The sequence below is a fragment of the Penicillium cataractarum genome, assembly GCF_028827025.1.
Source record: "Penicillium cataractarum strain IBT 29864 chromosome Unknown utg000010l, whole genome shotgun sequence".
Lineage (NCBI taxonomy): Eukaryota > Fungi > Ascomycota > Eurotiomycetes > Eurotiales > Aspergillaceae > Penicillium > Penicillium cataractarum.
Window position 1 is genome coordinate 1,249,119 of NW_026622746.1, and position 18,420 is coordinate 1,267,538.

Here is an 18,420-nt window from a genome sequence, read left to right on the forward strand (position 1 = left end):
GTACCACTAGGCTGATATATCCTATACGGGTAAGATCGCTTATAAAGCGACTATATATACGCTTTAGTACTATAAAATAGCTAATATCTAGAGATTATAAAAGATATAATAAGTACGTAGATATATAGAGTAGTATAATATCGTTTTCTATATAGATTCTGTCGAATTAGGGTATAAGGTAGCTACTATAACTATTAAGAATTAATAGGCGAAATCTACCACGTACGCGGGTATTAGTGTATAGTATAAAGATCTTCTATAACTAGCGTAGATGTCGGCCAGAAAAGTGGGTCATTGTACCATTAGGCCAAAAACGTACTTAAGCACAGTATTCTGGCTTTATCTGGACACATAACCATAGGTCGTCGTTCAGGGGCCGTATACCCCCCACATACTCAGGCTGACAGTAGACTAATCTTATCGGTAGTCTAACCGTTATTAGAGACCTTAAATCGCTAATCTTTACGTAGATTATTAAACTAACTAGATATATAGACCTTAGCCTAAAAGATTATATATAGTGGAAGCGAATAGCTATCTACGTATATAGTTTCGATCGTACTAACCTATTCACGATTACCTAGTTATAGGATAGATCTCCGCCTATAGTATTCTACCCTAGTAACTACCTTCTACGTAGAGATTAGGCCTATTATAAAGCTAGTCTTATCGAAATTATAGATACCTCTAGTTATATACCCTTCTTATTAATTATACGCTATACGGTCGTAAACTACTCCCGAAGCGATTTCGGATCTTCGTTTAGGGCTCGTTAGTAATCGTATCTTCGTGAGAAGCGTATACGAAGCTTAGGGCGGCGGTTAATAAAGATTAATAACTGTCAACATATGGATGTTGTGGGGTCACATGACGAAGGACCCACTCACATAACCCCTCTCTACGTCTAGATCTTCTCTATAAAGATCTATCAGATTGATCCTCAACGATCTTACATTGAATTACATACTCGCACCGAATTGCCTACCTAGGCAGGAGACTATCTAACACTCTAATACTCTTTGCTTTCTCATGTGATCTTTTACCATGTTTCTAAGATATAAATACTGCTATGTTTCCTAACTAAATTGAATCAAGTTTTATCATCCTTTGTGATCTCTCTTCTAGATCAGTGGTACTCTTCCACAATCGTGGTACTTCTCCTTCATAGAAGTGCGCACGACCGATAGACTCATAACCGTGTATTCAGACACTATATTGAGTATTTACCAATCCTTATGCACCCTATCGTCTTGTGTGTATAAACCATGACTTTATGGTCACCGCCTAGAGTCCGACAATAACTAATTCTTACTAACGGTAGTAGATAGTTAGTTATCACGCGTAGCTAGTAGGATATTAGCTATATCTCGTACTATAGAGGGTCTAGGGACTACCCTACGCGTATCTATAGAGATTATCTATACAGTAAGCGAATCCTCTCTGAATTAGGTAAGCTTATGGCGATTTAGGCGCTAGTCAACGCGAGATTATATACTAGACGCGCGGGTACGTAGTATACTCTCTAGTATCTTATATAACCTAGCCGCTACGCGAAGAGATTGAATTCGGCCTTCTTTTAAGTCGGATAGGGCTAAAAGGATCTTGCCCTCTTGATTAGCCAATTTATGGCTAGATTCAGTGCGAATTGGTGGCATAGTAGGTAGTTGAATTCGAAGGGTTAGTAGGAGGACGCGATTTTTGGTGGGGTGCGTAGGTCAACCGGGTGCGTAGGTCAACCAGGAATTACGTTATATAGTAAGGTATCTCCTAGGAATAGTAGGTATAGGGGAATCAGGAATAAGATTAGTTATTATAAGAATCGTTAGTAATAGAAAATTATATAGGTTTTAATAGAGATAATCGATTTTGAAATTCTTAATAGGTAGTGGGTAATCTAGTTAGGTAGGAATCATATTAGTAAAATATATTATAGCTTAATAATAGTATTATACTAGCTTATAGCTATAAACTACTATCTCTAGTTGATTTATTTAGATCTTTAAGGCTTATAACCTAATAAACTAACGCGAAGTAGAGGAGAGAACTTGGAGATAGCTAATATATTATAGATAGAAGAAGAAGACTAGCTAGCCGGAAGCTTATAAGCAGATAGTGGTCAAAAACCCCCACAAATCAAAGAGCGAGAGCGAAAGACTCCAGGAGCCCTCACCACACCAACTATTCAATCGGGTAATAGACAAATGTAGATATAGCGCAAAATCATAAGGAACCGCGCTTCATCCTTCGAGAGTGAAGGGAGTTATCACTGCGCTTTTGAAAAATCGCCTGATTACTATTACCATAACTGAGATCAAATGCCCAGACAGCCTGGAAGCAATGCATATCTACCTGGGCTTTCTGGTTATTGGCCTGGGCGTTATACGAGCTGTTGGCTGGGAAGAGACCGATGATATTATAGAAGTAGGCCTTGCGAGGTATCAGCATCTCATCGCCGATCTAATGGCTATAGCAAAGAATTAAAATTAAGAAACTCACGTCGACGGCACTTTGCAAGATACGAATTTCAGAGGGAATCTTGGTCTTGGTTGTTTGGTTGATGGATTTCAGCTGGGCTGCACTGCTCGATAAGGCGTCCATGAGCTCGAAAAGAGATTGCACGAACTAGCATCATTAGATATAAACGACTCCAATAAACTTCTCTTATATACTCGACCTACATTTGAGTATCCTTCATAGACATCCTGCTCCTCTGCCTGGTCGGTAATGATCGGCGTGTTCGTCATAAATTTTACATCTGTTAGAACCACAGCGACCATTGTGTCTATCTGGGTATAGATATCCTGGATTTCATGATGAGCCGTTATTCGAGACCTAAAGGACCTGAAACCTCTACTTACCGAGATTGGACCAGGGTCCGCAGTAGAATTGATTGCCAACACAAGATTCTTGGCGGCGAATCCTTGCTGTGCTAATTCATTGAGAGAGTTGGCAATTTCACCCGAGGTTAAAGTAGCGACCGCCCAGCGCGTGCATAAGCAGAGGACCGCGACCAATGAGAATAAAAGCCGAGACATTGGATATAGATGAGAATTGGTGATGGAATAAAAGAATGGAATAAGAGAATGGAATAAGAGAATGGAATAAGAGAATGGAATAAGAGAATGGAATAAGAGAATGGAATAAGAGAATGGAATAAGAGAATGGAATAAGAGAATGGAATAAGAGAATGGAATAAGAGAATAAACGAGTGTCGTGGTATCTTGAAAAGAGTGGCAAGAATAATGATCCGAGAAAATGACAATTTACAAAATAAATCAGGACCGTCATCATAATATATATACCTTGTGATATCAGAGTCGGAATAATATGTTCCCCTGACTAGGCCTAAAACGGACCCTGGACCCTTTTAAATCAAACTTGTCAAACTTGTAATAAGTAAAGTTGTGTACGTTTGGGCAATCTAGCGGTCGCCGGTCCGGGTTTCAGCCAATCAGTACATTTTGAGATGAATCGCGGTTGGCTCCGCCTACGGGAGGGCTAATTTCTGCCGGTTCACACCATCAAAAATTACGGAAGCGTCGATAATGCCTTACTATGCCGAAAGCAAGGCCCGGCGCGAACTGGCCAGCTTACGCTATGACTTCCGCACGTATAGCAAGGGGGGCAAACTGCGCGAGCGCGGTCGCCAAACCTCGTATAATGATAGTTACTAATCAGGCTCGGGGTGGTATCGCCCTCGTCCTATTGGCGTAGGCTCTCCCGTTTCAGATTATTAATTTTCCCGTGATCGGGACCACTCTGCCTGACAGAAAATTCAATCGAACAGGAAACGTTCCTTAATGAAGTCTAAACAAGAGAAACCGCTCAAAGTAAGGAACAACATAAATTCGATGTAGAACTAGAAGTGTCACTTCAAATTCAGCATCATATGAACATGAACATCAAGTTTACACACCTACAGAACCTATAAACCGGTAGTTTTTTTATGTACTATATACAAATCCACAACATGCGACGACCTTTACAAAGCCTACTCTATAAAGTCCATCGCCCCTAAGTAAATACATTCCATTATAGTATAATTAATCCTCTAATCTCAATACCTACGCCGAACAATGTCAAGTGGATGCAAAACAGAAAAAATAGAAAAGAAAACGCAATCAAGGTTGGAGCAGCGATCAAGGTTTCGCGAGTTGTTCCTTGCGATAGAAGAATATGCAGAGCACGTTGATGGATAGCATGAAGAGCAGACAGACCCAGAAATCTGCCTTTCCCAAGCCCACTGCGACACCAGCAGAGAAATCAGGGAATACATCACCAGGGCCTAACTTATCCGGTGCTGTCGCGCGGGCGAGGATTGTCGCAATGGAACCGACTACCTGCGTGGCTAGAAGTGTGAAGGTGATGTGAAACCGAGTCATTGTGTGGAGCAGGATCATTCCAAACCCTGTATTGACCTGAATCAGTTTGTGTTATGTTTTTATTTGCAGCGAGAGGAAACTCACCAACACCTTGAAGGGAATCCAGAACTCCTAGCCAGAGCCAGAGTGCTCTGCCGAGGATAGCTCCAGCTATGGGACCACCGGCCCATGGGATGTACGTGGCTATGTTGGAAGTGGCCCACAGCATTTGGGCCCATCGAGGAGCACCAAGACCGATGGCAAAGATCGGGATGAACCAGGCGTGCCTCTTGGAGAAGACATGAAAGACCCAGAGAGCTGCTGCCCAGACAACAATGAAAAAGAAGAGGACAAGGAGCACGATTTGCCACACGTGTGCATGCTTGCTGGACCAGAGGTAGAGCCAGTTTCGTCCATAAGGAGCCGATAGCCAGTAGTTTGATATGAACGCCATGTAGAAAAACCACTGCAAAATACAGCGTCAGAATCGAAATTAGCTCGAGCGAGAAATGGGAGAGACATACAAGAATAATGCGACGGCGAAAGAGCGATAGGTAGAATGTTGGCACTTGACCTGGTGCTTGTCTGTAATATGCAGGCAGTCCAAAGAACACCAGGGCTCCCAACAGCCACAGAAGACAGGCAAGTCCGACTCCGATCCCGAGCAAAGCACCCGGATTGGTCACGGCAAGGCTGAATTGCGTGGTACCCTTTTGATTGAGATTTGCCATCCAGCTACCCCAGTACCAAAGGAAGCTGATGAACAACTGCTGTGTGCCCTGAATGACGGTGGCTCTAAAAACCCAAGTCCTCAAAGGCGATCCACCTGGACAAGAAAGTCAGATAATTTATAATAATCCCCAAAAGGGTTGTTGCATACCTTCATCTCCAAAATTGAGAGCGAAGAAAATTGAACCACTCGAAGATGCAAACGAATACAAGCCGGTTCCCACGTTTTGTAGCCATGTTTGACTTGTGCTGTTGTGGATGGAACCGGCAAGGCCGACAAACAGAAAGGCAAACCCGTACATCTGCGCACAGTTAGCTTGGAGCCTCGTAAGCCAGGTCGAGTAAAGTGAGCGTACAAAGAACGGAATTGTCAACACATAAACTGAGGGGACTAGACGGAAGACCATCCACCATATGATCGAAGATGCAAGATAAATGGATGCTAGGACGTATAGCTTTTCGGCCGTCTCTCCAATTTCACCGTTCAGGAGTGTGATCTGGTACGAGTTCAAGGCAATAACTTGGCCCTAGAAGGATGTTGTTAACCTCTGTAATGAAAGTTTGGTAGGGTTCGAAAGTTTGGTAGGGTTCGAACTTACAATAGCGAGGAAGATGGAGTACACAGGCCAATCACCGAGCTTCATCAACATGAAACGCTTCAACCCCGTGGGGGGAACATAGTCATTTGGGAGAAGGAATTGCCTGGCATTTAAGTCTGCGACTGGACCAGGGATTGGTGGGGTCTCTGATCGACCAGTTTCATGAACCTTGAAGCGAAAGACAGAAGCAGCAGGCGACGGCAAAGGGGACTTGCCCAGTTTGACTTCGCGGTAACGATTGAACCAGTCCTTTTCACTCTTCTCGAGAAACTCCTCGATGCAGAGCTTGTCTTCGGAGTTTTTGCCATTCAGATCCGCAAGCTTCTTCACAAATTTATCCGCGTACTCGTTGTTCGCATCCGTGAAAAATGGATCAACTTTCTGGAGGTTGTAATGTTGTTTCTCCTTCACGATACCATCGACACTGACCAGACTCATCATGGACTCCCTTGCATCTCTTCGGCCCAGCAGACCGTCTTCTGGTCCCCCACCGTGAACTGGTGTGCTGGCACCGGATCGAGCAAAATAAAAATTAGGTGTCCCAAGTGGCGATGGACGAACACTGCCGTCCTCTTGGACGGCCCCAGGAATGGGCTCAAGATCTTCTCCGTCGCTTACCGAAGAGTAAACAATCCGCGAATCTGCGAGAGGACTGGTGGAATAGGGTCTTCGTCTTGGGTCTGTGTCAGAGTCGAACTCGTTGTCGGACGTGTTGAGATTAGAAGACAAATTTGTCGGCGAAAGGAAGTGTTCAAGGCCTGGTCGAGGTCCAGACAGTCTCATTTCAGCCGTGATCGGCCTGCTTGGCGAGACAGACACGGTGGAGCTGCGTGATCGGCTATGTTCGCGGCTGTTGTTCGAGCTCGACGAGACTTTGCGAACACTTTCTGGGACAAGGGTGCTGCCCCGGGAAATCCTCCATGAACTGCGATCATTGCGTTTAGAGTACTTGGCGTGCTTTTCGATTGAAGTGGTTTGTAGGATTTCCAGATCCTCAACCCATTGGGCTACGGGGAAGCGCTGCTTCCCGGATCGTGCACGCATGAGCGCTCGTGTCTCTTGTGACGATTTTAGGGCGTCGGTGATGGCCGTTTTGAACTGTTGGATGAGATGTTTGGTAGTCATAGACTCACTAGAACAGGTTAGTTTGAACATATCGTGAGAGAAGGAAACTTACATTGTGTACCACCATCCTGGCATCTGCCCAAGACCACCAACACTAAAGAAACATAAGTTAGCACTGTTGGTGGATTCAAGCCAGGTCGGTCTTACCGTGATCCCACGCCCAACGCTCCTTTCCGTCCGAATTCCACGGCCACCAGACCAAATGGTTCATCACGCGAAGGAATCAAGGCGAATTCAGCGCCGCTGAAAATGAAGGGCGGCAGTGCAGTGAACTCCGGTTTAGAATAGACCCGCCCCGGATAGAGCTCTATGAGTCGATTCAGTTTCAACGCGGCAAATCTTCCATAGAGATCAATGACTGGACCAATGCACATCAACTGGACCTTTGGGTGAGCGTCTAAAATGGAGGGAAAGATGTCTGCAATCAGATCAACGCCCTTTTGCATGGACCAACGACCGACGAATACAAATAGCTGGGCTTCTGGGTCAACTTCTAGCCCCGCCCATTCTTGCGCTTGTCTCTTGAGTGATGCACGACTAGCTTCAAACTCTGCATCGATGATAACGTCCTCGAGATTGTTGTTTGCGTTGTGATCCCACTCCGCGATGTCAGATGGATCGGGATTTGGCAGGGCTCCAATGTTCTTAAGACCCCAGAAAATAGGATATCTGGCGTACGATCTCTTGCCATATTTCTTGGAGACACCAACAGCGCCAAATCCGTTTTGGTGGATCTTCAGATAGTTGGCAGCTCCATGAAGAAGGTTAAACACCTCGCCGAATTGTACATACTTCTTCACCAACGTATGGTCAAGGTTATATACACTGCAAACCTCTCGGTTCTGTTGTGGAGTTTTCATTGGCCAGAGTCCTTGGAATTCGGCATTGTGCAGAGACAAGCAGCATGGAATTGTGCGAGGTAGAAGATAGAGGGGGCAGCAGCGCCATGGTAATCATTGATGTGATAGAGGTCGATGGCCGGAAATCTCCTGATAGCTTCAGCAATACATTGATTCCAACTGGAATAGAATATAGCCGAATCCAGGTCATCCATGCGGGCAGGGTACGGCTCTGATTTGGACTGAGCTCGGAACACAGGTGCGTCTAGCAAGACGTACGTGATGTTGTGCAGCCGATGGTACTGGACATCCACTTGGTATTCATTACCAAGAACGGTAATCACCATCGGCTCACGGGGATCATCCTTAGGGTAGTCAACTCCTCCAACACAAGGGACCACCCATATGAGGTCCTGCTGGGTCAGGTGTTTCCCCATCAGCTGGGCCATCACACCGAGACCGCCGATTTTGATCTTAATGCCCCAGTCTTCAATATCGTATTCCATCGTTGCAATGAGCACTGTTCGTCGACGGGTGTTTACCGTGGCAGCAACGACGCCTCCGCTTTCAGATTGGAGAGGGCCCACGTTGGTTAGAGCAAGTCCGGTATTGGATTCCCTGTCATTGGATCGATGGGTCACTTTTTGCAAGACGCTCGCCAGTGGAACGAAGCTTGATCTTTTCTCGGTGACACCAATTTGGTTGAATTTGACCTGGTAAAATGCCTTCAGGTACACATACACCGCACCGATAGCAGTGGCGACGGGCACAATCGCTAGTACGATAAAGATCGCCAGCTGAACCCATCTGGATCCCGTGGGCGTAGCGTAGACCTTAAGATCGCCGTCATTCACCGACAGTTTGAAGGAAAGGTAGGGTGAAGGGGGTGGGATTGTGACGTTGAACACATTGCTCAGCAGCGTGACTGGAGGGACCTGATCCAGAACGTTGTCTCCATCGATGTCCCCAAATACCTGTGTTTGATCAGGTATGCCGTCTTCGTTTAATCCCCAGGCATTGAATGCGACTTGCACGGGCCATTCGCCCATGAAGTGGATTTCCCACCGACCAGTGACATTGCTAAGAGCCATTTTGTTGGAATAGCCAGCGTCATATCCGAACTGGTTGAACTCGCCTTCGATGAAAAGATTTGGGAAGCGACGTGGGGGCTTGTATGCCCATTGTGTGTCTCCATGCTGCCAGTGAGCACTACTTCCAGTCAACTTGCTCCAGTATTGGGTAAGGATATGTTCTCCTTCCCAAGCCTGTTTCGCAGTGCCGGTCCAGTTTTTGCCGGGAATCGACGTGTTGAAGCCGGTGTATGTCATCCAGGCACTGAATGTAGCTCCAAAGTCCAGCGAGTATCGCCACATGTCCGCACCAGGGGCCTGTGGCGTTACTGATAATGGCTCAGTCTCAGACGACGGGTTGTCGAACAGTAGCGTTCTACTGTAGTTGGCCAACTGTGGCCAGACCATCGGATTGTCTATCTGTCCGATACGGAAAAGGAAGTGGTCGACGGACTGCCGGATTTAATTAGTATTGTGACTTTCTCGACCTCTTTAGGGAGGAATATACTCACACCCGTGGATTGATTTCCGTCTGCTGTGGTCACGTTGCTAAGCGTGACTCTGTGAACCCCTGGAAAGACATTGCTCAAGTCTACCTCGTAGCTGAAAACGCTAGTGAGTGCCCCCGGCCATGTTGCAACATCTGTCTCCTCAATAGATTTACAAGAGACCGAGGTAGTGTCAAGCTGCGGGCTCTCGTCGTTAAGCGCCTTGGACGTGATCGTCAGAGAATTGGTGATGTCCCTGCAATCCATTTCCTGAGAGAACTCGAAACCAATCCGCACCGTCTCCCCACTTGTTCCCTGGGGTACAAGTCGAGCATCATGCCCTGGGGAGAAGCGTGTTATATATGGGGAAGGCTGAACGAATTTATCCTTCGGAACAAAGGCTTTGAAACCCCAGGCTGGAATAGTGAGGTTGGCATGACATCCGTTGGGAACGTCAGACCCTTCAAATCTACATCATTGTCAATAACACGAATCAAATTCGGAGCAGTAATCATACCCAAGCGTAATAGAGCTGTTGGCCAGGGTCAATTCCTCAAACGGCGGGAAGAGGTTTTTGACGGTTGTTCCGGCGGGAAATGGCGAGATCAAGGCGTCTTTACTGCTGCAGTTGAACTGGTGCTCGACTGTTTTGTTGTCATTAGAATACACCAGCCAGACGCTCTGATTCCCCTGGCCTTGACCATCGAAATTCTGCGCATCCACAAAGCGTGATCTGATGACACTCCACATGCCAGTCTCGGTTGGTGTCCCATTACTGCCGGGAAGGTAGATGTCGAACGTCTGGTTGGACAATTGCTGCAGGTACCAGCCATCATTTAGGGCGGGATAGTTTTGACGCATCTCAAACATCATCTTGATGAGGCCTCGCACTGGGTGAGAAGGATCGCGGTGATCGAGACTGACGGCATCATCTTCACATCCGGTCAGGGAGCGGTCGAGCGGGAAATCAACGTATTTCGATGACCCCAGCTTGTAGCATCCGTGCAGCTGCCATGCCTGAGCAGATGACATGGGTCCACGACCGAAGATATAGTTGTCAGCCTGGTTGTCCAGTACGTAGAAATCCTGTTCCTCGCCCCAGGAGAGGATGGGGATTCCAGGCATAAGCAATGAAGCGACGTATAGGCCCAAGATTTGCTTTTGGGTCCCGTTTTTGATCCCTGGCCACCTGAAGACATCCTGATTCGTGACACCAAACAGGTGGCGAGGATCGAACTTGCCAGTGTTCGTGTTGACCATATCGTTCGTTTCCACAAGACCATTCCAGGTCTCCACAAAGTTGACTGGCGGGTCGCCTTCGGCAGTGTAGGAACCGTCTAGCCTGAATGCGATGGTGTTAGCTTGCGTAAACCGAAAGTAGTGAGAGGGAAAATGAACCCTAGAAACCGGCTCAGACCACGATATAATGTGTAGTGGAACGCCGCCCCGTCCAACGCGGACCTCTGCGCAGGTCTCAAGAAAAGATCCTCATCTGACTTGTCTGTCTTGTTCGTCATCATGAAAGATTCCGTCATATTGGAGATGGTTTGATTTGTCTGGCGACCCCGGCCGATGTAAAGCGAGCCAAAGGCGTTTCCCGCGACAATTTCTCCGGGAATATAGAAATTGTCCTTTCCCACCTGCTTGGCGCAATCCCGCATGTACTCGGACCATTCTCCAAGGGAGTCAAGGGTAGCTTGTAGAGCTTTGTCAACGCGATATCCGTCGATATCAAGCATGGTGATGGTTAGACACGAAAAGTGTTTGATCTTGGCTAGCACATCTGGCCGCCATCCCCGGAGACGATCCTGCACAAATGCGAATTTGGATATCTGCCCTTCCCATTCGGTGTAGTTTCCAAAGGCAGCAACTTCTCCATACTGTAGAGGTCAGCCATGCCCAATACCAAAAGAAAGTAAATGTTACCTGATCAAATTCACTTTCCCGGCATGAAGGGCCAAGGGTTGTAGTGGTCAAACCGGTCCCGTCATCATCCCAGAACCGAGGATACTCCCAGGGACATTCACTCTCAACTTCATTTCCAGGCTGGAAGTCCCAGTATCGACGGTCGTACTTCCATACATAGTCGTACTCGTTGGGATTGATCGGCGCGGACTTGTTCAGGAAACCTTGGAAACCGATAAGATCGCCCATTCTATCCGTAATCAGCAAACGACATCGGAGGTTGCGCAGATTAATCACACATACGTGACAAAGGTATTATCGAAAAGAACATAAAGCCCCCGTCGATGCGCCTCGGATATCATTGTGCGCCAGTCCTCAATTGTACCAAAGTGGTGGTCCAGCAAAGTCAGGTCAAGTGGGGAGTATCCATCCGCAGCCCAGGGGAAGTTGATATATGGTGTTCCAGCGAGATAGACGCCCTGAATATGGTTAATATATTCTTCACATTCAACTTTCCTGAAGCAACAAACGCACCTTGATCCCCATTCCTTGCAGATAATCAAACGTGTCGACCAACCCAAGAACGTCGCCACCATGGCGGAACTCGTTGGAGGTCAAGACATGTTCCCACTGTGTGCCATTCGCATTATCGTTACTCGGGTCCCCATTAACAAATCTGTCAAGAAATATCGTGTAAAGGGGAACCGCCAGTTCTCTGGCGAGGGGTTGTATGTGTGGCCATCCCACTGACCCGAGTAGTCGAGAGGGTTTGTCGCTGTCTGGTTCTGATTGAGATTCCAGTTTGCTTCCTCTGGAAGATATGGCAGGGATTGTGCAACCCGTATACATATTGCAACAATCGCAAGGTAATGGGTGATTGAAGCGAGCAACTCCATTCCGCACAGTGAATGCCACTATGGTGACAATCACAGAACACGCTGTTCGAGCCTCAACTGTAAGAAAAAAATACGACCACAAAGTGCATACCAGGAAGAGAAGGAAAACTCATAGGCACCAAGATACTGAACGATTCATAGGGCACGGATGCGCAAGAGAAGCATGTGAAAGATAATGAAGACTTCAGAGCTGGCCAGGCCAATGCAATAATGAACTCTGAGCACGAGAATACCAATCGCTGTTTTGTAAATCAGCATGGACACAGGAATTAGACCAACCACCGGAGACCCAAACCAGCCTTGCTGTACAGCCTCAACCCACAGCAATCCACACTCACGCGAAGCGGTTCAATGGTTCTAATTTCGGAAGGTGGATCTCAAGCTGACTTACGGCATATTTGGTGGGCATTGTTCGGGCATCTAGGCCAGGCTTAGGGCCCAGGGAGGAAGTATCATGTCTCATAGATAGGTAGATAATCTGACATGCGTCGGTATAGGACCTGTGGAGTGCTCTACTGTATGTACAGGGCTGACCCAACATACGAAGTGGGTCTTTGTTCGATAGCTTGCTTATATGGTGGAGAATGATCTCTACGTGTTTATTGCAAGGCTATACGAGTTTTCAAGACGACTCATGCAGTAAGTACATATATCATCGACCTTAAACTGTAAATTATCCCAGATTGGGTATCCCGCCTCGTTGAAGATAGAACACGTCATACCTGATACAGGACTGACCTATAAAAAACGTTGAGAGAGAAAGGTGGATATGATGATAAGGGCAAGGCTCGTTGTTGCGTCTCGTTTTTGTCCTCTATTGTTTTTTTTTCTTTTCTTTTGCTTTTGCTCACGGTCACTCCGTCCCTGCCGCTAGTTGATGATCGGCAATTTATGCACTTTCCGCTTGACCTGGCTTGGCTGAATTTGCTAATACTTCGCTGTCAAACCAATTAGTTGAAGGGCTAGATGGTCAAACAGTCAGCGTCTCAGCGGGAAGGCTGAAAACCTCCTTATCTGACCCCACTGATACCTTCCAGACCCACAATCGCACAAATCTCAGCTGTCATATTTAGATCCCTTATGTGATCACCATATCTCGTCATGGGAAACACGTATTATCATGGAATGACAGGAAGACTATTGAGTAAAGGGGAAAGGTAAATAACCCAACGCTAATATTACGCAAATCCTGTCCCAAGAAATCGGGCCAGATTCAATCAACCATGCGGCTCCTCCGCTCCGAGGACAGCAAGCTAAAGCAACACGGACAATGATCGTCAAATATCGGGTCCAGCCACCCTAGCGCGGCCTCGAGGGTAGGACAAGTCATTCCCGAACCCACCGGGGCCCGCTCATCTGCCGTCGGAAGCGATCAGTGCCCTCGATTCAGATTGGGATGGAGTGGGTTCGAGACGGGACGGGATTGATCCTACCGATCGGGCCGACAGATCACAATACACGGCAGATCATTAATCTATATAAATACGGTACAAGTTGGATCTATGTATATGTATTACGTATACGGTATCATTACACACGTCCCCTTGCTGTAGATCATTTCCATCCAACATATTACATAGTTACATGACATTGTCAATTAATTTAAGTAAGGCTACCTTTGCATTGTCTCTGACTCCATCCGTCATTTGATACTCCTTCAACCCCTCATGCAAACGCCACCCACAATGCGGTGGTGGTGGTGTAAGGTTTTGGTGGTTGTTGCTGCCATTGGGACAGTACAAGCGGCTTCCCGAGACCAATGGATCGGTCGGTCGGTCTACCAAGTGGTCACCGATCGCTTCGCTCGGTCCGATAACTCAACCACCGCTTCTTGTAACACAGGACTCGGAGACTACTGTGGTGGAAGTTTCCAGGGCATCATCAATAAACTGGATTATATCCAGGAACTCGGGTTCGATGCAGTTTGGATTTCTCCAGTGCAAAGCCAGGAGTCAACTCGCACGGCGGATCTCTCAGGTATGGATTGTCATCTTGACTTTCAACGGATGTAGAGAACTAACAATTGTCGGAATGGAAGCATACCATGGGTATTGGCCTAATGACCTGTATTCCATCAACTCCCATTTTGGTACCCCCGATGACCTCCGGGCGTTATCCACGGCGTTGCACGCGCGTGGCATGGTAAGTCCGCCGGGTGCCTTGTCTACCCACGAGACTGACCTGAAAAATTAGTACTTGATGCTTGACATTGTCGTTGGTGACATGGCCTGGGCTGGAAATGCCTCTACCGTCGACTACAGCACGTTTAACCCCTTCAATGATCAGAAGTATTTCCACGACTACAAACTACTTTCTGAGGACCCTGCAAATGAAACCTGTGTTCTGGATGTAAGTCCGCCATCGCCTGTTATGAGAGCATTGCTAAGCCTTCAATAGTGTTGGATGGGCGACAACACCATATCGCTTCCAGATTTGCGAAATGAGGACCAGGAAGTTCAGCAGATTCTGGGAACCTGGGTTTCACAGTTGGTTTCAAACTACTCCAGTATGTCTATACGTTTCATATCTCCCCCAACGGATTTAATAACAGATATTCTTTGTAGTTGATGGCTTGCGAATCGACAGTGTCTTGAACATTCCACCCGCTTTTTTCTCCAATTTCAGCAAGTCAGCGGGGGTTTTCACCATGGGCGAAGGCGCCACAAGAGACGCATCCGGATACTGCCCTCTGCAGCCCAGTCTAACCGGGCTGTTGAATTATCCGTTGTGAGTGGCTCAAGGAAATAAATAAAAGGGGCTTGCTGACACTTTTTAGGTATTTTATCCTCACGGAGGCCTTCAACACGACCAACGGAGACCTGAACAGGATCGTAAAGTCTATCGACTTCATCAGGACACAATGCGACGACGTACTAGCCCTCGGAACTTTCACATCGAATCAGGATGTCCCTCGCTTTGGCTCATATACGTCAGACATATCAGTAAGTTGACTGCATCGAGTATTTCGTCAGCACGTATTGACTTTTTCACTCCTGCTTAGCTGGCTCGCAACATTCTCACAATCAGCATGCTCGCTGACGGTATCCCCATCCGTATGTTGTGTCCCCCGATGGAAATGAAAGCCAGAGACACTAATAAAAACATTGCAGTCTACTACGGCGAAGAACAGCACCTCTCGGGTGGGTATAACCCCATCAACCGGGAGGCTCTCTGGCTTACCAAATACTCGATGAATTCGTCCTCCCTACCTTTGCTAGTCCAATTGTTGAATCGCATTCGATCGTATGCGAGCAGCGATGGAGAAAAGTACACGGTCGCGCCGAAGTCAGGCAGCGACTATCTGTCGTACCTCTCCCTGCCGATCTACAACTCATCAAACATCTTGGCCGTGCGTAAAGGATTTGCTGGTAACCAGGTCGTGAGCGTCGTATCCAACCTGGGAGCCAAGCCAGCCACCAAAGCCAGCACCAAAATCACACTTGGCTCGGACGGCACAGGATTCTCAGGCGGACAAAATGTGACTGAGCTCTTGTCTTGCAAAACATTTGTAACTGATTCAAGCGGAAATCTTAAAGTGGACCTCAGCTCGGATGGAGGGCCTAGGGTGTACTATCCCACTGAAAGTCTGAACCGAAGCACCAACATTTGTGGAGATCACACCCAAACATCGATAACATCAACGTCCTCAACATCCTCAGCAAGCTCCACGACTTCGACCAGCGCTGGGACTTCTTTATTCAGTCTGTCTTGGGAGATACGGACATTGATGATCACGGCTGCATTAACCACGTCCTACGTCTGTCTCCCTCTAATTCTTTAGACCGCCACTTCCTGTGTTATGATCATGCTTCCTGTACGACGTTTGTTTGAGTTTGAATTTGTTTTTTTTTTTGAGAGTTTTTTAGAGTAGCTTTACTATAGACTAGATACTCCGTATGTTTAATACTATTGTTTGCCTATTATATCTCGTGAATTAGCATAGAAAATAAGAGATATATTTGGTTACTTGGAAACTCCCTACCTAGAGCAGAATTCGACAGTCACCTTTGACTATTACAGTGAGTATAATATAGTAAGACCCTATAAAGATCTAGCTTATCTGGTGAATTTTACTAGTCATGACCGGTATTCATTCACGGCTGTAAGAAACGATATAATACAATAATAATATATTCCAAAAAGAAATATGACAATCTCGATATTCGAGCTCTATCGGTATACTCCGTGTTTACTGCACTTCTCAACGCTCAACTAGCGCTTACATTATATAGCCCTTGCTTAGAAATTCAATGGTTTATTTTTAAGGACCGCAGGTCACAGGTTGGTTTGGGAACTTGATTGGAAAGATAAGGTGCAATGCTCAGTTTGATGGACCCAACGCAACAGAGCGGGTCGCCGATCCAGAGGTTCAGTGCGCACTCTACGTGGGCACCAGGAAGGCCCCTGGAGTTTTCTCAGTAGTTTCTCCATACGAGGCTCAGCTCGTGTTAGAGGTCATATCCTGCTTCTGTGCAAGGCTTGGATTATCTCGCATTACATACTCCCAATGGGCTCAGCTTCAGCTGACAGTTGCTGATTCCTGTATGTAGATCGTTCGACAGACTGTTTCCCAGTCTATCGACCGAATATATATGAGGATTCTCCTGGGAGATGGTATGACATTCCCTCTAGCACATTCTCAAGAAATTCAATAATTCCATTCAATCAAAATGCGCTACTCATTCACCATCTACGCCCTGAGCCTCCTCTCGTCGGCTTTTGCCATCACCGTCACTACCCCGTCATCAAACACGGTGTGGGATTTTTCTACTGCCAAAACTATCAAATTCAGTAGTGATTCCAGTGATCCCTCGGTAATCAGCATCATCCTTCGAAACCAGGATGGCTCCTTCCAGACCAAATTGGCAGATAACGTCAAGACCTCTGCTGGCGAATACACGACCCAGCCTAACCCTAGCATTTCCAACGGGTATGTAGAAGGTTGAGTGGGTGGACAGAAAATAACAGTACTAATAATATCCTGCCGTGTTCTAGAGATGACTACGAGATCCAGATAATTGATTCTTCTGGCCAGCTCGCCGTCAGTGACATTTTCACTGTCAAGAAGGGCGCTTCGGATGATGGTACCACATCCTCGTCTTCTTCTTATTCTTCTTCCACCACCACCTCTACCACCACTTCCTCCTCCTCCACTTCTTCTTCCACGACATCCAGTACGACCACTTCTACATCCGTTTCCTCTACCCTTACATCCTCGGCGTCTTCAACAACCACGTCGTCAACTAGTCCTTTGTCTTCCTCAGGCATGATGCAACCCCACACGATCACAAGGCGATTATACTAATACAATTTCTTTAATCACAGGCTCCACCACCTCTTCTTCTTCTTCCTCGTCTTCCACGACCGCGTCTTCCACCTCTTCCGACGCTTCATCCACCAGTGCCTCCGCCACTACTGTGCAGTCAACTGGGGCTGCGTCGTCTCAGTTCAGCACTCCTAAGGGAGCCATGGCTGTACTTGGTGCCGTTTTCGCGCTCTTGCACGTCTAGATCATGTGCAGCAGACAGTATTCTGCCTGAAGCGTGTATACAATGGCCTTTCAAAATAAGCTGAATCAGTGAAAATATGTGTCGTTACTCTGTTGGATTCTCTTTTTTTGAAGTTTGTGTCGGGCTGGAGCGAAAGTGGATAGACTAGAATGATAGAATTTAATTTTCAGGGTTATATCAATTTGCTAAATCGGGTTGACCGGTGGTACTACAGTAGTTCGCAGTAGATGCATGCAGGGCGGGCACAGACGCTTACGTCGGAATTCTATACAAAAATAGTGTCGGTTCTAGACCGGTTCCAGGTATTGACTGGTATTAGGTATCTGACCAATAGAAAGGGGCCATCATAGAACGAGGCCAGTCGCAAGATATCGTCTGAATAAACAACATTAGGCCCCCGGTGTACCCTGTCCGCACCACACCGCTCCGGGTGTTGGTCCCCCGATACCCAACAATAATTCTATAGCCCAACGCAAAGTTTGAAGCTATTCAACTCTAAATTTATTCCTTCAAATTTTACAAATAAATACTACTGAACTGCTATTCGGATGCCACAGACAATCTGCTCGGAGTCCCTACAATCCCAGCCTCCTCCGTAGCTGAATTAGGAGTTGAAATCAAGCTTGGATGTGCTATCGTCTTGGCCTTCTGGACACTTGCCTCGAGATCTTTCTCCTTCCTCTTTGGATTGGCATTTTCGTAGTAAGATTACCGAATTTACCGACCCGTTGATGTGACCGGCAATATTTTGAACGTATGTACGATACAGTAGAGGCTAGAAGGCTGATCCCCTCTGCCAGCTATCTAGCCTAACGGGAGACCCGACCGATCTGTCGACGAGTGTTCGGCTAAATGCCCTCACGATCACCTATCCACGAATGACGTGCCTCGGACTCGG

General features: G+C 46.9%; 4 protein-coding genes across 4 annotated transcripts; 2 read left to right on the forward strand and 2 right to left on the reverse strand.

Annotated features, from left to right (window-relative positions):
* Nucleotides 1-2,220: 2,220 nt before the first annotated feature.
* On the reverse strand, nt 2,221-3,035 carry N7496_012548 (uncharacterized protein; the record flags this gene model as incomplete). Its single annotated transcript, XM_056705461.1, has 4 exons — nt 2,221-2,457; nt 2,497-2,622; nt 2,679-2,801; nt 2,859-3,035. The coding sequence occupies 4 exons, from the start codon at nt 3,033-3,035 to the stop codon at nt 2,221-2,223; spliced, it is 663 nt and encodes a 220-aa protein (XP_056549359.1).
* Nucleotides 3,036-4,139: 1,104 nt separating this feature from the next.
* Nucleotides 4,140-12,012, reverse strand: N7496_012549 (uncharacterized protein; the record flags this gene model as incomplete). Its single annotated transcript, XM_056705462.1, has 16 exons — nt 4,140-4,408; nt 4,467-4,827; nt 4,886-5,187; nt 5,242-5,392; nt 5,447-5,617; nt 5,690-6,821; nt 6,867-6,908; nt 6,962-7,656; nt 7,716-9,176; nt 9,236-9,680; nt 9,729-10,553; nt 10,610-11,091; nt 11,138-11,366; nt 11,420-11,595; nt 11,651-11,771; nt 11,822-12,012. The coding sequence occupies 16 exons, from the start codon at nt 12,010-12,012 to the stop codon at nt 4,140-4,142; spliced, it is 7,053 nt and encodes a 2,350-aa protein (XP_056549360.1).
* Nucleotides 12,013-13,697: 1,685 nt separating this feature from the next.
* Nucleotides 13,698-15,793, forward strand: N7496_012550 (alpha-amylase; the record flags this gene model as incomplete). Its single annotated transcript, XM_056705463.1, has 8 exons — nt 13,698-13,989; nt 14,051-14,154; nt 14,206-14,361; nt 14,410-14,518; nt 14,577-14,739; nt 14,789-14,954; nt 15,014-15,065; nt 15,123-15,793. 8 exons carry the CDS (start codon nt 13,698-13,700, stop codon nt 15,791-15,793), a joined length of 1,713 nt encoding a protein of 570 aa, XP_056549361.1.
* An 889-nt stretch (nt 15,794-16,682) lies between these two features.
* N7496_012551 (GPI anchored serine-threonine rich family protein) lies at nt 16,683-17,522 on the forward strand (the record flags this gene model as incomplete). Its single annotated transcript, XM_056705464.1, has 3 exons — nt 16,683-16,942; nt 17,008-17,258; nt 17,338-17,522. 3 exons carry the CDS (start codon nt 16,683-16,685, stop codon nt 17,520-17,522), a joined length of 696 nt encoding a protein of 231 aa, XP_056549362.1.
* Nucleotides 17,523-18,420: the final 898 nt, after the last annotated feature.